Genomic DNA, 19,449 nt, shown 5'->3' with positions numbered 1-19,449 from the left:
ATGTGGTGATCTTACAAACCGTCATGTGGTCATCTTCACATGCCGGCAGAGGCGGGAAGGGGAGCCTTGGCAGGGTCCATTGCGCCCCGCTAACCCGAATCTAACTAACCCCGCGGTCATCATCATGGCGGGATAAACAGAGGCTCAGTTTGAGGCGTCTATTCAAGGAGATAACATTTACTGCTTTTTACAGTTTACAGTTCTTCAGGTGACTTGCCAGGATCCATAGATTGGGATATCAGGTTTACCAAGCCTCTCAAGTCTCCCCCTCACCATCACCACCACCACCACCACCATCACCGACCACATCTCAAGGACGATAAGCCATACCAGCTCATAAACCAGACAACACACTCACTCTCACAATAGGGTAACTCCCGACCAAAGGAGAAGCATATTCCTTTTTTTTACCCCAACAACAATGTCAGCCGACTTGTGGGCCGGCTACCTCTCGGGCGCAGCCTCCATCATAATTGGCAACCCCCTCGACGTCCTCAAAGTCCGACTCCAAGCCAGTTCCTCTTCCTCTTCCTCTTCCTCTTCCTCTTCCTCTTCCCCTTCCACCACCACAACCACCACCAACCCAAGAATCATAACCACCCCCCGCAACCTCCTCCTCGGCACAGCAGCCCCCATCCTCACCTACGGCGCCTTGAACGCCCTGCTTTTTGTGTCGTATAACCGCTCAGAGTCCTACCTCAACTCTTTGTTTCCTTCCCCCTCCAACCCCGGCCAGCAAGGAGGAAAAGGATCAAACCTCACAACCACCTTCCTAGCAGGCTGCATATCCGGCCTCGCCACCTTTTTGGTGTCTTGCCCAACCGAGATCATCAAAGTCCGTTCGCAAACCTCCTCGGCCTCCTCCTGGAATGTAACAACCCAAATCCTACGGCAGAATGGCGTAAAAGGTCTCTATCAAGCCGGGGGGGTGACCGTTCTGAGAGATAGCATAGGGTACGGGTTTTATTTCTGGGGGTACGAGCTCTCCTCCGGATGGTACAACTCCGTCTTCGGCACCAGAACAGAGGAAACAACAGGGAGGGCGCTCCTCTGCGGTGGGGTGGCGGGGGTGTTGACCTGGGCGAGTATTTTCCCTTTGGATGTCGTCAAGACCAGGATGCAAACTGGGGACACGGCGGGGGAACAACAAGGTTTGTTGGGGAGTGGAGGAAAAGGCAAAGGGGCGTGGCAGATGGGGAGGGAAATCTATGCGAGAGAAGGGATAAAACCCTTCTTTCGGGGGCTAGGAGTCTGCAGTCTGAGGGCGTTTGTGGTCAATGCCGTGCAGTTTGCCGTTTATGAGGGGGCTATGGCTAGGTTGACGGGGAGGGACAAAAGAGTGGGGGTTTTGCAGGAGGGCTTTGCTGGGTGATTAGAAGAAGGGGTGTTGTTCTTGTCGTGATGGGATGGGTTTCAGGCTACTGTATGTTGAGATGGAGATACCCAGGACGATATGTATGTTGGAAAGTCAAGAATTGACAGCGGAGGAATGGCAAGTATATACCACATCACAGGGCACATACATATCAGCTCACGGGCCAGACCCAAAGAACAGCTTCACCACACCATCACCTCCATCACGACCATGAAGACTAACAAAAAATCCCCCAACCATGATGTATATTGATATCCCATATCTACTACTTCACCACTCAAGCACCACCCTGACGAAGCACGACGCTATTGTTCACCTCCAATCCCAAGTGTATGCTCGCAACGCCATGTCAAGCCAGTGCCATGCTCATAATCCATATACACAATACGCTGTGCTTCAAAAAGCAAACAAACCACCTCGCTGTCATGAATCTTCCTCATGCTGACCATTGACCAAGCGCCATAACCATAGTGCCATAACACAATGAACAAGAAAGAAATATAAAAATAAAACCGAAGAATTCTCCTATCCATGTTGGGAAACAAATGCTACCATCAGATCATCCGAAGGATAACAAGACGATAACCCCAAGGGGCCAGCCAATAAAAAACACTATCAGAGAAATCCTTCTTCATAATAACCATTTCCTCCTCGTGATATTCGTGAACCCATAAAAGCCCATAAAAAGCCCATAAAAACTCCATAAAACCCGTTATCGTGTCGCATACCGCATGTGTAATTCCGAGTACGCTTCATGCCGTGAAAATGCCCAGAATGCCTTCCATCGCTCCGTGTGACCTTGGGCCCTTAAAAAAAGTCGTTTCTGATGTCCTCCTTCACCACCTCGTGAAAATCCGGTATCATCAAGACCGTGTATGAGGGGATCCATCTATCGTCCGCAACCCAAGGGTGCCTGCCAAGAGGAGAAAGAAAAACAGGTGCGCCATCCATCCGTGAAACAATGGAAAGAAACAGAAGACCACTAAGAAGGGAAAACTGCGCCCAGGTGGAAATGCGGTGAATCCTTTCCGAAAAAGAAGATGCCAGGGTATCTTTATGAAATGCCGCGAAAACTCCCATGTTTCCCATATGACCCATGCCCAACCATTATTCTTGGTGTTCATCGTGTCGCGCCGTCAAAATACCTCCCCCCCCAAAAAGAAAATGAAAACCGGGAAGGTTAGGCAGCGCCACAGAATTGTACCGTTTGAGAAGGCTCAATTCTGGTCAAAATGTCGTATATCCGGCCGTGTGCTGAGGCAGGGTGAACTCGATGTGGGATGTTGTCGACAGAAACAGAAAGCAAGCCTTGGTCTGGAAGGCAAACCCTATTCTTGTCGAAATCCATCATTCCATCGTGAAACCAGATCATTTAGTCATCAGTCGTTTTGATATTTTTTTTTGTTGTTATCGTGTTATCGTCGCACTCATGACGAGTCGAAAAGTGTGAATGTGCGTGAGAGGATGCTCTCAAAAATATGGTTTGGCCTGCGGTTGTGTTGTCGCGGTAGCCATTGCTGCTGTTGTGGTGTTCCGTATTCATGGGCTAGCAGTCTGGAGACAAAAGACTGCGAAATCAGAAGTGTCACTGAATGGAAATTCGCAACATAGCAGAGGGCCGCAAAGAAGACCACCAGATCGAGTCATGGACAATAGATCTAGCAGAAAAGAGAGCCGAAGAAATGATGTTGTACAGAACGCCGGGAGATGCGAACAGAGGCCAAAAAAATAGGCTGAAGATTGTAGAATCGATGCCGGTCGGTAAGACCATTCAGTCAGTCGAGCTGACAAGATTCTCGTGGGGGAGGTTAAAAGGCCGGTTTGGAGTCCGGGATGGACTCAACGGTCATGTCAAAAAGCTCCTCACAGAACTCGTCCAGCTCAATGATCTTGAAGAAATCAGCCCACTTGGTCTCAAACTCGTCGCGCCAGGCAAAGGAAATGTTATGAGCCCATCCGTACAACTCGACACGCCAGCCGCGCTCAAGGAGACGCTCAATGTTCTTCAAAAAACCGTCAGAGTACTCGGCAGACGCAGCATCGCCAGTGCCCAGGCAAATGGTGCCAGGCTTGTGATCAAAATCAAGCTGAAGAAGCTTGAGATGGAGAACCTCGTCGACACCTTGCTCGCCCAGCTTCATGGGGCCGGTAAAGAGGTCGTCGTCATCGTTGGAAGTGTCCGAATGAAGATCCGCTCGCATCTTACGCGGCGAAACTGGCTTGGACACACGATGCAAAAGGTTAACATCATAGCCTATGGCGCCAGCTTGCTTGACATGGCTTGGCAAAGACTTGGTGGCGCTTCCAAGTGATCCGGCAAGAATACGCTTCCCGACACTCCGATCGCGGGCAAGCAGCGTGTCGAAGTTATTGAAGCTGAAGGCAGGGGCAATAACGCGCCTGCCAAGGGGAATGCCACGCTTCTCCTTCATCTTGTCGTAGAAGCCAATAATGATGTTGGACAAGTCGACGACAATGTAGACAGGATTGCGAGCAACCTTGCCCAAGGATTTGTTACGCATGACCTTGGCATCTGCGTGCTTCAAATCGCTGAACTTGTGGCGCAGAAAGCGCTCCTTGCCCAGCTTGGTGGTCCAGTACGTCGGAAAAATCTGATGCTTTTTCAAAAAGCCCAGGGCAGATGAGGGGACATCGTAACATGTCATTCCGTTCCACAGCTGCTGTCGAGACTCAGGGTACTGGGTCACCTTGACATTCTCAGACAAGGAATTCCGCGGGCCCTTGGCAGGAGTCTGAAAAGTCGTCAACTGGGTATCACCAAACTGAGTAGTGGTGGTGAGCACAAGGTCGGGGCTGTTGCACTCGGTATTGGCAACAGGAGCGTTCAGAGGGGGGAACTGAAACGCAGGGGAGTTTTGGTTTCCGTCCTCAGCGACATCGGAAGCGGCGTACACGGGAAGCCAGTATCCGCTCAGACCGGCACCCAAGAGGCCTCCCTGCGGAACTGTGGGCATTGTCTGAAAGACAGGTTGTTGAGTGACATGTGAGGAGTAAGGGATCAGAGAGGGGATTCCAAGCGACTCAGCAAGGTCTCTGGGCAACAAGGCGCCGCCGTCGGCATCATCACAATCGTCGTCATCTGCAGCATACACAGGCATCTCTGTAACAGCAGAAGATGCGTCGGAGAACTGGCCTGAGTTGTCAGATGCTTGAGCCTCCATGGAGGTGTCGCTGGCGCCCGAGACATAACCAGAGTAGGAGGCCTTCGTGGTCATGGGAGCGGGTGATGGGGTGAAAGGGGTGGCATTCGCCTGAGAGTGCTCGCCAACGGGCGACGGCGTCTGGTATAGCTGAATGTCTTCAAGTCGCAACTGATCGACAACTGATGTGGTGACGTGAGGAGAAGATGATGGATGGTACTCGTGACGGGCGGCCTGCATGTGTCCCACATTGCTGGTAGGCGCAGAAACTGGTATTTGTTGAAGGTCGTAAGCCGGGTCGGCATACGCTGAGGCGGGAGGGCCATTCTCTGCAAGACGGACAGATGCCAGGGTCGAGGTGGCCTCGGGAAGGTCAGCAAAGTACGACCGCAGCCCAGCGGTTGAGGCAGCTTCAAGAGGGTCTTCAATCACAGGAATCAAATCCCGCTCAATCGGGGTATAGCCGGGAATGGTGAGCTTGCGCTTCTCGTCTCTGATCTCCTGTTGCCGGCGGCGCACAATGTGAACGAAATGCCTGGACCGGTACATCTTGGCGTACTGGTGAGCTTCGTAGTCAGTCCAGCCCGCGTTTTTGGCTTTCTGGAGGCAAAAGTCGTAGAGAACGCCAGACTCCTCCTCGGCGTCACGCAGGTGGCAGGCGACATCGTACAAAGACTTCTCGGAACGCTTGTAGTTGTCAGAGACCATCATGGCGGCCAGGTCGGGATCCATAGGGGCGACTCCAAGTCGCTCGTACAGCTTGTTCTGGACGATCTCAATCTTGGGACCCTCCGACGCGTCGTCGACGATGCGGAACTGCTCGAATGATGGAGAGAACAGGGCAGCTTGGTCTTCCTTGGAGAGCTGCGACAGGATGCAGGAGGGGTTCTCCGGGCGTGCTCCAAGGACCCGGGACCACTTGACAAGCAGGTCGAAGTCGGTGGCAAGCCGGTGCTTGGCTACGGGCCGACCAAAGTAGGAGGTCGACGCCATGTCGGCGGATGAAGCCATCTCGTTGGACTCTGACCTTGTGGTTTGTGAGATGACAACGCGAATGGGATTGATTGTTGTCGATCGGTCGAAACGGCGTGGGCTTCGACTTCCTATAACGATTAGTATCTCCAAACGTGGGCCAGGAAAGGCAAGGACATACTTTGTCAGGCGAAGAAAACAAAGTGGTGGTAAACAGTATTGAGCGTGATTGATTGAAGGACGGGAAGAGTGTGTGAGGAGAGGAGAGGAGAGGGCAGGAGGGAGAAGTATGGCACTGCCAGGAAGCAAGAGGCGGTATTGTGTGCGGTCTGCTTGCGTCGGGGTGAGGGAGGAAGAGGAAGTGGGAGGGAGTTGGGTTTGTCAAGAAATAGTTGGGGAGATTGGGTTTAGGGCGCAAGAGGTCGGCGAGAGAGGAAGGCAGAAATTGACGTGGGGGCCGGTCAATAGCAAGAAAAAGAGGGCACCATTGTGTGCGGTGGAAAGTGGCAGAAGAATAGCTAATTACGCAGGCGCGGGACCTTATTGTTGTGATGCCCCTGAGAGGTGGGTGGCAGCGATGCCAGAGGCAATGGATGGTGTTATGTTATTTGGGTTGAAGACGGACGGGAGGCGATGACTCGGGTTGAAAGTGGAGCCCTTCCCCGCCAATGCCCAAGTGTTGTCAACCCACTATTGGCCAATCAGAAGCTCAGGACTGCAGAGCCGCACCACCCTGGCACATGGAACTGCCCTCCGGTATTTCCTAAAGATATAGATCTAGATGAGAAAAGGGTATATAGGATAAAATCGTGCCTGCCGTCTTTATTCACTTCTATTGCTCTCCCAACCACCTCAATTTGCATCCTGAAACGACAGGGTACCCGCCAAACAGTTGCTCCCCAGCCGTGGCCAGCTTCTTGCCACTGACGTCGGCAGCGACTCAAAGCTGGAAGCTGCTCCTGAGGAAGGCACGTGCTCATCCTTATCGTCTTGCACACTGCCCTGCCTGATTTTCCTGACAGATTCTCACCAACAAAACTGTGCTATCAAGACCGTTGCCTGGAGCCAATCTCGTCGAATTGAAGCTACTCAAAATCCCGAGGCTGGGGGTCGAGCAGCGGCGATGCGTTGGCACCTGCCCGTGTACGCCCTCCCCCAACCCAACGACCACGCTGCGAACCACGTTGTCGTGGCCCCACGAAATCTCACAAGACTCGACGTCATCAGCATGATACCCGTCAAAGATAAACAAAACTTCCGGCAATCCCGAAATTCCAACCAGTCGCACAAAATCATGTTTTCTGGGGTACACTAGAGCTTGCCGAGGACCGACTTTGCGTTCCCCCATTCTCGATGTTTGATGCCAGCTGATAACAGCGACTTTCGCAATCTGCAAGGAAACAATAGCATGTCCAAGCGGCCATCAAGGTGCCTCCATTCCACTCAGACCCGGCCCAACGGTCACTGGGTCGCTGTTGCTGCAGGTCTAGCCAGGACAACCCACCAAGAAAAGTATCACCACTCCACTTCGCTGTGGAGCTGAAAAACTTCACCCACAGCTACGCTTTTTCTGCATCGACGGAAACACAGAGTTCCGTGACAAGAGCAGATTTTCTGTCTGGCACCTCCACAATGCCTTCAAGGATATCTCCCAGCATCAGTGGTTTAGTGGTAAAATCCATCGTTGCCATCGATGGGCCCCGTGTTCGATTCACGGCTGATGCATCTTTTGGCTGTTGCCATTACTTACCATTTAACTTTTTGCTAAAAAAAGAATGCCGACCTGCTTCCAGTCTATCTCCTTTTCCAAAACATTAATGGAAGAATTCAACACCCAGTCAAATAGCATCCAAGTCGATACGACATTCTGGATAGCCTATTAGCCATTTTCTCTAGCTCATCAGGAGACAAGAAGACTTTATTTAGCAAACAAACATGAATTGACTTGAACATATCCTTGAAGCTCCTAAAATGCTCTCTCTTTTTTTCCCCTTCAAGATTCTCCCTTTGCACATCCCTATACCATGGTTGTGGCCAAAAATAAGAAGCTCAGAATTTGCCAGTCTTGTCTACATCAACGCCAGTCAAAAGCAAAGCCTTTCCTCCCATTGTATCACATCACATCCAAACAAGCAACCCACCTCCCCCCAAAACAAACAACCTAAATATCAAACGCAATCTCCAACGCACCCCCGATGAACGCCCCCTCCCCCCCCTTCCAACTTCCCACCCTCTTATCCTCCTTCCTCCCCTCCAACGGCCGAGCCTGTCTTTCCACCTGTCGCGAAACAAACACCTCCGAGCTCTCAGACGTAGCAGATGACCTCCTCGATGAAGAATCATCACCACCCACGCTCACATCCGTAATAACCGACCCTGCCCGAGTCTGCGGCCGCTCGTACTCATTCCCGTTCCCACCTCCCATATTATTATTGTTATTACCCCTGCCAAACAGCCCCGAAAATCTGCTGCTGCCGTTGCCGCTGTCTTGTCTCTGCCGTACAAACTCTGGCTGCATGTTCGTCGTGCTTGTGTTCGTCTCCGAGCTGTTGGTGATGGTTGTGGTGCTGGGTGGATTACGCTTCATGCGATACTGTAGAGGGAAATTCTTAACTTGTTACAATGATAGGTTGAACTTGAGAAGATAATCCAAGGCCGCATAACTCGAACATAGAAAGAACAATAATTTATATCTATACTTCCAGCATTGTCGGATTGTTATCTTCTCATCACCAGAGTGATTAGCAGCGGACCCCTCTCCAAACGTCATCATTACATACCATGTCTCAGCGCCCTCACTTCAGACGAGGCTCAGAGAGAGAAGCTTACGCATCTTATCTCCAGCAGGCTGTGCAGACAGTTCCCGCAATTATCTAGAAGATCAGGGAGATCTGTGTTCTAGAGATGTTGGAGAGCCCCATCTCATCTTGTAGATCCTCTCGGCGGACGCGCAGTCAGCCAAGGCGCCCTCGATAACCAACCACAAGCTCTGAACATGCCAACGTGTCACGCACTGCTTCACCGCCCGCTGTTTCTCACCACCGCAATTGATCAAGATCCTGCATTTCTAGTCCTTCAGTACATCATACAAAACCAAACAATAACCCATTTAGTAGTAGTCCCTCAGTATACGCTACGCATTGATATCCGGAATCCGCGCAACGGGTATTCCTATTCTCGCTTTTTCTTCCCGCCCTGCCTTGCCTGCCAGTATCAAATTCCCCTTCCAACACCAACTCCAAAGCTCACAAGTACCCAGACAATGAAATAAAAACCAGCCAATCAAGCCTCCAAATGCTTCTTGTTCAGAAACATTTTCTCCATCTCCTTTCGCTTCTCTGACGTGATCCTGCCTGTCTTCTCGAGGTCCTCGTAAAACCACCGCAGATTCTTTTGTTTGATCTCTTCTTCCGTCAAGCCCTTGTTCTCCTCCCGGCTCTGCTGCATCATCTCCTTCCACCCTTCACCAAGATCCATTTCGAGAGCTTCGGTGCCCCTGTTGAGCTCCGCACACCAATCAAGAATGACCTTCTCCATCAGTTGTGCTCGGGCTTGCTGCTCCTGCTCATTCGATTTCTGCGCGGACGCCTCTTCGCTTGGTGATCGCTTCTTGTTGGCCTCTTGCTCACGGGCAAGAGCCTCGTCCCTCTCCTTGCGTTTACGCGCGCGCTCTGCGCGGATCTGTTTGATGTTGGCCAGGTGCTCCACGCTATGACCCAGGTGGGCATATTCTTGTGAGACGCCATTGTTGGCGCGCTTGAGCGGAGGGGCCGTGAAAAAGAAGACACGACCATTCTCGTCGCGTTGAAACTGCTCACGGACTTCCTTGGGGATGGCCGCGTCGGCGTGCTCAGCGAGAGTATACGCCTCTGGAGCCCTAGGCGGATTGTACACATTGGCTGGTGGGCCGTTGGGGTGCGCGAGAGGTGCGATGCTGGGGGCGGGAGCCATGGGTGGGCGAGAGGGTGTCATGACGGGGGGCGCGGGATGAACTTGGCGGTGGTGCTGGGGGTGATGTTGATGTTGCTCGAAAGCGGGCGCAATGGGTGGTGGAGGGTGTTGCTGATAGTGAAGTGGTTGCGGCGGCGGAGCCGGTGACTGCTGCGGGCCGTACTGTTGTGGGTACCCATGGGGTGGGTAGTGTGGGCTTGGCTGCATTTGCTGTCCCATACCAGGATGGGGCGGCACGTGCATTGGCATCGGCTGCTGGGGCTGGGGTTGGAGATGGAGTGGTGCCGGGTGAGGACTGGGGACCGAGGGCGGTGGCTGTTGTGGCACAAAGTGCTGCATGCGATAGTGAGAAGCCGGCGTGTGGATGGGCGCAGGCGCGACGGCAGCATGGTGCTGATAGGGCGGTGCTCCCGCGACACCATGTTCGACCTTCATGGCAACACGAGGAGGTCCGATGGCCAGCGGCACAGGTGCGACCGCTGTGTGCAGCAAGGGATTCGGAGCGGGGGGAGGCGACTCCTTTGGGCTAAATGTCAGCTTATGGTCGGACAGGAACAAGCGGGTTGGTCGTGGTTGTGATTGTGGTTGTGGTTGTGGTTGTGGCTGTGGCAGGATGGAGTAGGTAATGAAGGGAAGAGTGGATGAGGTTATGAGAAGACGAGATGAGATAGGCGCCTGATGTGGTGTGTGTGTGCTTGCTGTGCCTTAGGCAACAAAGGGCAAAATGAAGGAAGGGAGGCAAGTTGTTCAGAGCGACCTGAGGTAAGAGAAGAGTGTGGGGTTGAAAAATTCAGCAAACCGTAAAAGCCGGCTGCAGCGAACAGACACTTGCCTGACAAACACGCAGGGAAGGAAAGAAACAGGGAGCCAGACTTACATTTGGCTCGCGCGGCCGGCGGTGGACGGCTCCAATTAGGGGAGGCGCGTTCATGCTCCTCCAGGTGGGCTTGGGAAGGTCGTCGGTCTCTTTAGCATCAGCTTGCAAGAGGTGCTTGATGGGACTGGGAACCTTTCTCAGCACCCGTGGCTGCTCAAACAGGTCCATTTCATAGTCCCGATCGCGCACCTCGTCTGGCAGACAGCTGGTCCAAGTCTTGATCTTGTTAAACTTGAACTTTTCCTCGTTGTAGCGCGCCTCACACAGATACACAGCCTTGTCCCGAGGCAGCCCACGCGGCCGACCTCTGGGGTACCGCGTGATGAACATGACGAAGCAGCGATCCTCGACATCTTCAATGGGGTGGTCACGGTACTGCCCCGTCTTGACTACCTCGTTCTCATAAAAATGCTTGTCAAAGCGATGAACTGTCTGCTCCGGTCGGTAGTACCAGCACGCATTCACCCATTTTTGACCAGAAGCGTCAGACCAGAGCCGGTAGAGCTGGGCAACGATTGGTTTTTGCAAGTCATTCGCATTACGAATATGGACCCAGTCGCCTTCAACCGAATTGGAGTCAGTATGCATCTATGCGTCTTCCTTCACCCAGCGGTGGCAAGGGGGGCAACTTACCAACTCTCCAGACCTCTCCTTTGTGCTCGATATGTGATAGTGGTAGCTTTCCATCCTCATCACGAAACTCATCGTCAGGCTTGGCCTTCTCCTCTTCAGTAAGAAGACGCGCCTGCTTCAACAACTCGGTAGCGTCTTCATGAACCTGGCTCCCCTCCTCGTTGAACTGCATAGCGTTGCCAAACATCAACTCTAGATCCTGCAGGACCTGGTCGATGGTGGTGTACTTTTTGCGCTTGTGCTTCTTCTTGATGGTGTCGAGCGCAATGGGGTTTCGAATCGAGGCAAAATAGTCGGGCATGTCAGCCTTGTCAGGAAGCCTCTCGAACGACAAAATTCGCAGCTGGCCATCGTCGCTCTTGAACCTCCGCAGTCCCTTCAGAAGCGACTGGGTTCGCGCCTCCAGAGGTGTCAAGACCTTGGGCGGTCTGCCACGCTTTTTGTGAGGATCATCGTCGTTGTCTGCGCCTCTCCTCGCCCGACGCCCACCTCTTCTTGAGCGACGCCGCCTGCCTTCGTCGTCCGAATCGTCATCCTCTTCTTCCTCATCTTCTTCCTCTTCCTCATCATCTTGCTCTTCCTCTTCGTCATCTTCAGGGGGAGGGGAATCTTCAAACTCTGGCAGTGGTCCAAGGTCCGGCAGCACAGCTTCCTCTGCAGTAATATCCCCGTCCTTGACCAGCTCTGCAAGCCTTTCCTTGAACACTTCCAGCAGACGGCCAGCATCGGAAAAGATGGGAGCAGAGGGCCTGTTGTACACCTGCGCATTGTGGCATATGCGCGTCACGTCATGCACGAACTCTTTGAACGAGGTATAGGTTCTTTTGTTAAGCTTGCCCTGCAGCCATGCGGTTAGGTCAGCAAACCGCCCCTCGTTTTTCTCGTTGGGAGGATGGAGCAGGGTAAGCCACGGCAACTCACTCTTATGGTACTAAAAGCCATTGGCTCTTTGATGACTTCAAAATAGTCTGGGAGGCTGCGCTTGTTGACGAGGCGCTGAAACCCCGAGGCAATCTCGTGGTCTCTGTTTTTTGGTTGCGATCCAATCAGCATCGCGGCGCATCGCATGACAAGTGATATAAGACTTACTCTCCATCAACCTTGATTGTGTAACCACACAAGTATTCGGATGTTTCTCTGATGAGCTGGAGCATATCCTTCTCTTCGTCTGATTCTTCCTGGTCTTCTTGCGCCTGTTCGTCTGGCTCGCCGTCGGCATCAGGCTCCCCATCAGCATCTACGTCGCCATCTGCATCGACATCTGGTTTCGCGTCAATGCTGGCAGCTCCGGCATCAACCATTTCGGTGTCGGCATCGGGGCCTCCCTTGATGCTTGGGCGCGTCGGCGCGTCGGCGTCGGCCATGTCGACGTCTTCTTCCTGGTCGCCCTTGGCTTCTATCGTTTCTCGGACTTCGATGGCGTCCCTAGGAACACTCTCTCGGAGGGAGGATCTGGCGGATTTGCTTGTGCTGGGTGAGAATTGGGAGCTGTTTCCGGAGCTCTTCTTGGCGGGCGAGATCTCGCCTCTGCTGGGACGTTCGCGCAAAGTGGGCATCGTACTCCGGTACACGAACTTGGAGGAGCAGGGTTTCCAAGACACTGTTTCGATGGGGGTACCTCAACCGGCTGGAGCCACAAGTGCCAATGACCGTGCCAGTGACCAGTGACCAGTGAGAGGGAGCTCTGTGCCCAGATGTGCCTGTGTGCCAGTGTTGAACCGAGTCAAGTCCCGTCGCGACTTTCTCCACAGCTGAGAGACACCTGCCCAGAGATGTCGCTGTGGCCGGCCTTGCAGCTAGCGCGTTGTTCTTGGTTGGCGCACGAACCCCTACTCTCCCCATATCGGATATAAGCATATTGCCCACCAAGGTGCCCCTGGCCCGTGTGACGCCCGAGGCAGCTGGTAGCTTACGACATTGGGAAGCCCATCCACAAGGTTGTAGCGTTGGATCACGAGAGACTCCAACAGGCGCTGTTGTTAAAAGTTTGTCTTTCGGTCTTTACTAGTCGCAGCGGCTTTACTCGCTCTTGAAGCATTTTTTTATCACTCATATCTCTTGCTCTGAGACAGTGCTCACAAGACATCCCAAGTCGATCGCTAACACCCACCTCCCATCCGCATCGATAACAACTGCCGCTGTGACGTCGGCTCACACGCCCAACCAGACGAGAGCTCCGAATCGGGCAGTTTCCTTTGGTACCAGACTCATAGCAAGCTTTTGTTTACCAAGTCAAAAAAAATCGACGGCACAAGACTCATTGCTCCTGATTTGCTCCTGGCTTGCTTGACAGGTGCGTCACTCCCCTCGTCTAATATCGTGTCATCTCTTCAAAGAACGCAGATAAGAACCTAGACTAACATGTTCCCCCAGGTCATCTCTTCATCTCGCAAAGGTTCAGACGATCTGCGATACGAGCCTCACAACTCACTTCTTTCTTTGGGGCAATAACTTCAAATCAGATACTGTGGGGCTCTTACTCTCATGGTGTCGGGATATATATTTGACTTGTCTGGCGTAATTTCCGTTCTCAACCTTCTCAAGCAACAACCTCTTCAAGAGCTGGCAACTCATACCTTCCTCAGCCTCAACCTGTACCACATTCTCACAAGATGATGATTCAAATCGCCCTCCGAGCCCCTAATGGGCAATCTCGAATCCAGGTTGAGGACGAGTCGACCCTCTCCGACCTTGTGGCGCTCATCAAATCAAAGACCGAGCTTGAGAGGTTCAGCCTGAAATACGGCTACCCACTCAAGAACCTGGACATTAGTCTCTCTTCACAAAACTCAAGTATAAAAGACCTGAAGCTCCGTGGGGAGACAATCGTCGTCGCACCCATCGATACCACACCTGCTCCAGCTCCAGAGCCAGCCAAGCCAGCGAAGCCAACCAAGCCAGCGTTTGTCCCTAAAGGGATAGAACCCGATGAGACATCCCTCGAGTGGGCCTCCCGAGGCGGTTACATAGGTACGCCTCTTTCTCCCTCCACCTTCCCAACTCTGCTAACGCACCACAGTCCTAAGAGTAATGCCCGACGACAACAGCTGCATGTTCACCGCAGTAGGAGGCGCCCTTTCCATCGACAACCCATCCACTCGCCTTCGCGCCCAAATCACCGAGTACATCCTCACCCACCCAGAAAAATACACCGCTGCCATCCTGGGCTCGCCCCCACAGAAGTATTGCTCCCACCTCATGGAAAAGGACACCTGGGGTGGCGCCATCGAGCTCTCCATCCTCTCCGACATTTACGACATTGAGATTTCCTCCATCGATGTCAAGTCCCTCCGAGTCGACCGCTTTGGCGAAGGCAAAGAGACCCGCATAATCATTCTCTACAGCGGCATCCACTACGATCGCATCGCCTTTGCCCTTGACCTCTCCTACCCTGTGGACTGCGATGTAACAAAATGGGACACGCAAGACGAGGAGGTACTCACAAAGGCGAGGCAGCTCGCTGCGCAACTCCAGAGGATGCATTACTACACTGACACAACCGATTTCGTCATCAAGTGCGAAGTGTGCCAGTGGATCGGCAAGGGGATGAAGGAGGCGGGTGTGCACCAGAAGGAGACGGGGCACAAGGAGTTTGGCGAGATGACGATTCAGTAGATTGTGCGTCTTTCGCATCAAACGACCTACCTAAGGGAGAAAGGGGGGTTGTAACAATTTTATATATTTGTACACAAGCACGCACGCATTAGCAAACAGGCTGGGGATGGGAGGAGGAAAGTATTAGCGTCGCTCAAAGAGATTAACCAAGAATTCAATGAAAAGAACCTTGGGTTTAAAATAAATCATGATGTTAATAAATGCTTGTGGTGCATTCTCTGCCTCTCTCTCCCGCCGTGTCTGAAAACCCCGTCCAATCCACCCATCCATCTCCCAGGAGCGTACTTAAAACAAGGGATATTCACTCTACGTATACATATACAAATCCCAAAAAGCACCACACCTATCCAACAAACGCCCCTACCATTCTCTGATTATCTCATACACAAAATTACCAAACAAACTCTCCCTGTCCGGCTTATACTTCATAGCATGTATGGTACCCTCAATCCACCCAATCCATCCATACCCCCATCATATCCCTTGTCCCAATTGTCCAGGTATCATTTCATGATCCGTACTCCCTTAATACCTTGACGAAGCCTGTGATTCTGCCTACCCCCCCAATCCCCATCCCCCCCAAAAAAAAACTAATCATACAAATCCAAACCAACCCATCAAAAAGAAACCCCCCCACCAGCACCCCCCCCAGTCCCAAGTAAAACCCCCACCTCCCTCAACGCCTCAAAAACCTCCCTCCTCTTCCTCCTCGTAGGCGACGGCAGCTCAGGAGATGATGATGATCCAACAACAAACCGGGGGTAAAGCCTCTAATCCACCCCCGAGCTCATCGCATCCTCATCCTCCCCACCACTCAACGCCTTCACCTTCCTGTTCTTAACCTCGAGAGGATCAACCCCCTCCTCCTCATCATCATCACTCTCCGGGAAAGTCCCCGCCATCCGATCCCTACTCTTCTTCCTCTTCAACCACCAGTCATCCACCCTCTCATTCGCATTATTACCATTACTATTATTAACCTTAAGCGTCGACCACCCTCTCGCCCTTGTCCCCGTCGTCTTCTTTCTCTGCTGCTGCTGAGGACTGATGTCGTCATCACTCCAATCCCACTCCACTTCCAACCTCTCCCCCTTCTCCCCCCACCCAAATATCAACCCCTTCCACTCCCCTGCCAAGATCCTCGCCGCAATCTTCAGCATCAGACTGATAAGGTGAGAGGGAGGTGACATCAGAATCTCGCACGTTTTTTGCACCACCATCATCGGCAGACTGCGCATCTGGCGGTTGGAAGGTGGGGAAGATGTGAGTGTGCTGCGTGGGGTGAAGAGGTCCGCTGCAGGGGGGAGAGGAGACAACGCCCTACGGTCGGGGGCTAGCGAAGATGAAGTAGTAGCCCGGCGGATACCCGGACGGCGTTGCTGTTGGGTGGGCGTGGTGATCGTCGTCGAGGAAGGAGATGGCGAGATGGAAATGGTAGGAGTTGGTGTGGTGAACGCTGTGGGGAAGGACTCGTACTCTGGCTCGTCTTCGATGGCTTCTTCTGGGACCGAGTGGATAATGGAAGGAATAGACTGTTGTCTTGGCGCTGGGGCCTTGGACTTTGGGGAACATTCCAATTCAGAGATGGAGGAGGATAGAGTGGCTTCCTCGCTGTTCTCCGTCCTTCCGGATTCGGAGGTGGAGATACTCCATGACTGTGATGCCTTGGCGGCTGTGGTAAGGTTGTTGCTAGGTGCTACAACGGGTGTTGTAGGGGTATCAAGGCATGAGTTTTGGAGGCTAGTTCTGAAGGGTAGAGAGCTTCGAGGGGACCCTGGGCTGGACAGGGGTGGCGACAAAGGTAGAGAGTGTGAAGCCCATGAATCTGGACTGCGAAAGGAATCCTGAGAATTTTCTGGTGACTGAAAGCTGGCACTCTTGGGTGATACTTCTCGTGGAGTCCTCGTCTTTTTGGGATTTGAAGGGGGCGGCGTGACCACTGTGAGCTGTGGAGGGGTGACAGGCCCCTTTTCTTCAGTCTTCTTAATCTCAAGGGGTGATGGGCGCAACGCATTTCCACTCGCCTCTCCTACAGGCGAGCCCTCATGAGCCTGGGATTTTGCCTTGTGTTCTCTTGGGTTTTCTTCCAGTGTCGAATCCAAGTATTTGCCTTGTTCACTCAATGACAGGTCGCCAAGGCAAATCGACCCCCGTGGTGGACCCCGATGAATATGCGCAATCTCGACTGGCGTAGACGGTCGCACAGGGAGACAGGCACTGGATCTCCGCGCTGGTGTCCATGGCTTCAACTTGACAGGAGCGCTTTCTGGAAGGTCAACGGTGAAAGACCTCGCGAAAGGACACGGAGTCTTTTCAAACTGCAGAATCTGGTCAAAGACCTCTCGCAATACTTCGGCTCGTCGCTGGTCCTCGGGATCCTTCACTGGTACTTCAATCCGCCAATACTGGGGGCGTCGTATCTGTAGTACGAACTTGCTGGATTCTTCGTCCACGCACCAGACCTGACTCTTCTTCAAAATGGGTTGTAATGCAGAGCCGCAGCTCAGGAATGCGACTGATCCAGGGGCGCGGTAAATGCGGAAAGGTCCTGTAAATATGAGGAATTAGAGTTCAGTTGCCACGGCAGATGTTGTGTCTCACGTACCGACTGCAATGGTCCGCTCTAACTGTGAGGACCAAGATAGCGAGCCAGGCTCAATGTCGGGACCCGTGCCTTTGGAGCCAATGGCAAGGAACTGGGATCCTGCCGAGAAGGAAACGATTTTCACATTAGAATGGTCGTAAAGAGTATCGACGAGACCGCCGGTGGGTTGCGAAGCGGAGGAGGAGGAAGATGGCCGCGGGGGCGCTACCGCAGGCTGGTGGACTGGTGCCGTAAAGACGCGGCGCGGAGCCGTGAAAGATACTCCCCGTGTTCGCGAGGAGTCCATTGTTCATTCAATCTAGGTCGTAAATCATAATCGTGTGGATTGAAGAGCTGCGGGCATGACGCAGAGATAGGAGGCCAACAGGAAGACTGGACTCGGAGATCTCGGCGGCTATGCGGATGCGAAACTGGTGTTATAAAGAGAGGTGTTTCGAGATGGGACGATGATTCTGATCTATCGACAGATTTGCCGGGGAAGTTGCTGGTGCTACGTGACAGCACTGTAAAGGGGGGCCGGGCTAGTGATGCTGAACGCTGGATGCGACAAGAAAAGAGCGAGTACAATGGGCAAAGAAGCTGGCAAACGGATGAAGTTGAAGACAGTACCGTCTCTTCCATCATAATCAGTGGCCAAAAGGGAGCAAAGCTGACGCCGATCGAACCGCTGTGGGCGCAACTGCGAAAAGCTACCCCACTCCCGTCCTTGTTCTGCCGTGTCGGATTGATTCCAGCAACGGCCGCGGCGAACGCAGGGCAGGACAGGATGGACAAACGGCGTTTGAAATTCTCGAGAAGCTGGAATTGTCCGGTCTTTCTGGCGAGAATTTAGATTTGATTCAACGTCTGATTCAACGTCCACGATCCCCAGGAGAGCGCCCTTAGCTCCTTCAACGAGCCGGGGTTTCCTGTCCATTGCGGCGAACTATGGCACCGTGAGCCGTTGCGACGAGCCCGGCTACGCGCCAGCATAGTTTTCTCCCGAAGGTCGGCATGCTAACCACATCCAGAATAAGTCTCCACCCTATATCTTCGAACTAGGGCTAAAGTTTTCTAATATAAAAAAGTCTATAAATGTAGGTAAAATAGGTCTATACTAGACATCAGATTTTTTATAGACGTGAAAACTATAAAAAATTTATATATAGATAGTTCTATATATTTTTATTAATATTTAACTTATATAGAACTCTAATAAAATTTATTAAAGCTGTTAAAGTGTGACGAACCCCTATCCAGAACCTCTGAAAGGGATACTAGTTAAAGGCACTTCTAAACAATCTTGATTCGATATAGCTAAACAGTGTACAACAATAGCTTATCTTAATTACAATAGTTTAAATACTAACGATTATAACTTATAATTATTATATATTGCGGAACTGTCTATCTATACTAGCCAGTTCCTCTATATATGTAGATTTTAACTCCAAAGTACCTCCGTACCTAGATCTATCTTCTAATCCTTAGATCCTTCTAAATTTAGCTTTCAAACTTTATATCTATAGATCTATTTTCTAAATCTTAGATTTTCTAGCTTATATTATTTCCTGCTCTATAGGCTTTACTTATCCGTTACTTTAAATCTATTACTCTAGGCACTTTTACTCTTTTAAATTGTAATATAATACTCTCTTTTTAAGCCGAAGTCCTGAGGGCCTAATTTTCTTTTCTATTATTAATTATAGTAAAAAAATTTTCTTTATTTTATTTTTATTATATTTTTTAATTAGATTTTTGAACGCTTAAAGTTATTTATTTTAAAATTATTTATTGTAATACCATAGTTAATATCGTCATACGTAATTTTACTACTATAATTATTTTTTATACTTATTATAAATATTGTTTATTTCTTTAGGGACTTTTTTTTCCCGATTTTTTTTATTATTTTTTGAATATTTTTTTTTTAATGCTTTTTATAAAACCGGCGGTTTATCCGCTTTGAACCTCCGTAAGATCGTAATTTATTACAACTGTTTTGATTTCGATATAGGAAAACGAAAAGTCAAATTTATTTACTTTAATAATAAAGGTCATCCGTTTACGTAAATGAAAATAATTTTAGTCTAATAAAAGAATTTATATTATCTTCTATAATTTAAATAACGTAAAAAAGTTTTAAAAAAATTAAATATGAAAAGTAATTTACTTATTTTACTACCTTATAGGACTGTTCCGTAATGAAATTCTTTATTATTATCCCGTCCGACTTCTTTTTTTTTAGATCTTTCCTTAGGCTTTAATCAACTTTCCGACA

At 51.1% G+C, this 19,449-nt stretch overlaps 5 protein-coding genes and 1 non-coding gene across 6 annotated transcripts; 2 read left to right on the top strand and 4 right to left on the bottom strand.

The window, feature by feature from the left end:
* Positions 1-421: 421 nt before the first annotated feature.
* QC763_506220 (uncharacterized protein) lies at positions 422-1,372 on the top strand (the record flags this gene model as incomplete). Its single annotated transcript, XM_062913211.1, has 1 exon — positions 422-1,372. The coding sequence occupies one exon, from the start codon at positions 422-424 to the stop codon at positions 1,370-1,372; it is 951 nt and encodes a 316-aa protein (XP_062764479.1).
* Positions 1,373-3,183: 1,811 nt separating this feature from the next.
* On the bottom strand, positions 3,184-5,547 carry QC763_506210 (uncharacterized protein; the record flags this gene model as incomplete). Its single annotated transcript, XM_062913210.1, has 1 exon — positions 3,184-5,547. The coding sequence occupies one exon, from the start codon at positions 5,545-5,547 to the stop codon at positions 3,184-3,186; it is 2,364 nt and encodes a 787-aa protein (XP_062764478.1).
* Positions 5,548-7,162: 1,615 nt separating this feature from the next.
* On the bottom strand, positions 7,163-7,233 carry QC763_0086760. The gene has a single exon. It is a non-coding gene; the product is annotated as a tRNA-Gly (tRNA).
* Positions 7,234-7,770: 537 nt separating this feature from the next.
* Positions 7,771-12,783, bottom strand: QC763_506200 (uncharacterized protein). Its single transcript, XM_062913209.1, has 5 exons — positions 12,059-12,783; positions 11,891-11,993; positions 10,970-11,807; positions 10,337-10,896; positions 7,771-9,978 (listed from the first exon to the last, which is right to left on the bottom strand). The coding sequence occupies exons 1-5, from the start codon at positions 12,523-12,525 to the stop codon at positions 8,791-8,793; spliced, it is 3,156 nt and encodes a 1,051-aa protein (XP_062764477.1). The 5' UTR covers positions 12,526-12,783; the 3' UTR covers positions 7,771-8,790.
* A 798-nt stretch (positions 12,784-13,581) lies between these two features.
* On the top strand, positions 13,582-14,584 carry OTU1 (ubiquitin-specific protease otu1; the record flags this gene model as incomplete). The annotated part of the gene is made up of 2 exons (XM_062913208.1): positions 13,582-13,939; positions 13,989-14,584. The coding sequence occupies 2 exons, from the start codon at positions 13,582-13,584 to the stop codon at positions 14,582-14,584; spliced, it is 954 nt and encodes a 317-aa protein (XP_062764476.1).
* A 665-nt stretch (positions 14,585-15,249) lies between these two features.
* On the bottom strand, positions 15,250-18,135 carry QC763_506180 (uncharacterized protein). Its single transcript, XM_062913207.1, has 2 exons — positions 17,190-18,135; positions 15,250-17,132 (listed from the first exon to the last, which is right to left on the bottom strand). Exons 1-2 carry the CDS (start codon positions 17,473-17,475, stop codon positions 15,355-15,357), a joined length of 2,064 nt encoding a protein of 687 aa, XP_062764475.1. The 5' UTR covers positions 17,476-18,135; the 3' UTR covers positions 15,250-15,354.
* Positions 18,136-19,449: the final 1,314 nt, after the last annotated feature.

The sequence above is a fragment of the Podospora pseudopauciseta genome (genome assembly GCF_035222475.1).
Source record: "Podospora pseudopauciseta strain CBS 411.78 chromosome 5 map unlocalized CBS411.78m_5.2, whole genome shotgun sequence".
NCBI classification, from domain to species: domain Eukaryota; kingdom Fungi; phylum Ascomycota; class Sordariomycetes; order Sordariales; family Podosporaceae; genus Podospora; species Podospora pseudopauciseta.
The sequence above is the reverse complement of the archived record's forward strand: the minus strand, read 5'-3'. Positions and strand labels throughout refer to the sequence as shown.

What these genes read in the sequence shown, in the direction of transcription:
- QC763_506200 (XM_062913209.1), bottom strand. Translation starts at nt 12,525, where the DNA reads ATGCCCACTTTGCGCGAACGTCCCAGCAGAGGCGAGATCTCGCCCGCC. An exon ending in ACAATCAAGGTTGATGGAGA is followed by an intron (nt 11,994 to 12,058) that starts GTAAGTCTTATA and finishes ACCAAAAAACAG; the next exon opens with AGACCACGAGATTGCCTCGG. An exon ending in TGGCTTTTAGTACCATAAGA is followed by an intron (nt 11,808 to 11,890) that starts GTGAGTTGCCGT and finishes GCATGGCTGCAG; the next exon opens with GGCAAGCTTAACAAAAGAAC.
- QC763_506180 (XM_062913207.1), bottom strand. Translation starts at nt 17,475, where the DNA reads ATGGACTCCTCGCGAACACGGGGAGTATCTTTCACGGCTCCGCGCCGC. An exon ending in AGAGCGGACCATTGCAGTCG is followed by an intron (nt 17,133 to 17,189) that starts GTACGTGAGACA and finishes TCATATTTACAG; the next exon opens with GACCTTTCCGCATTTACCGC.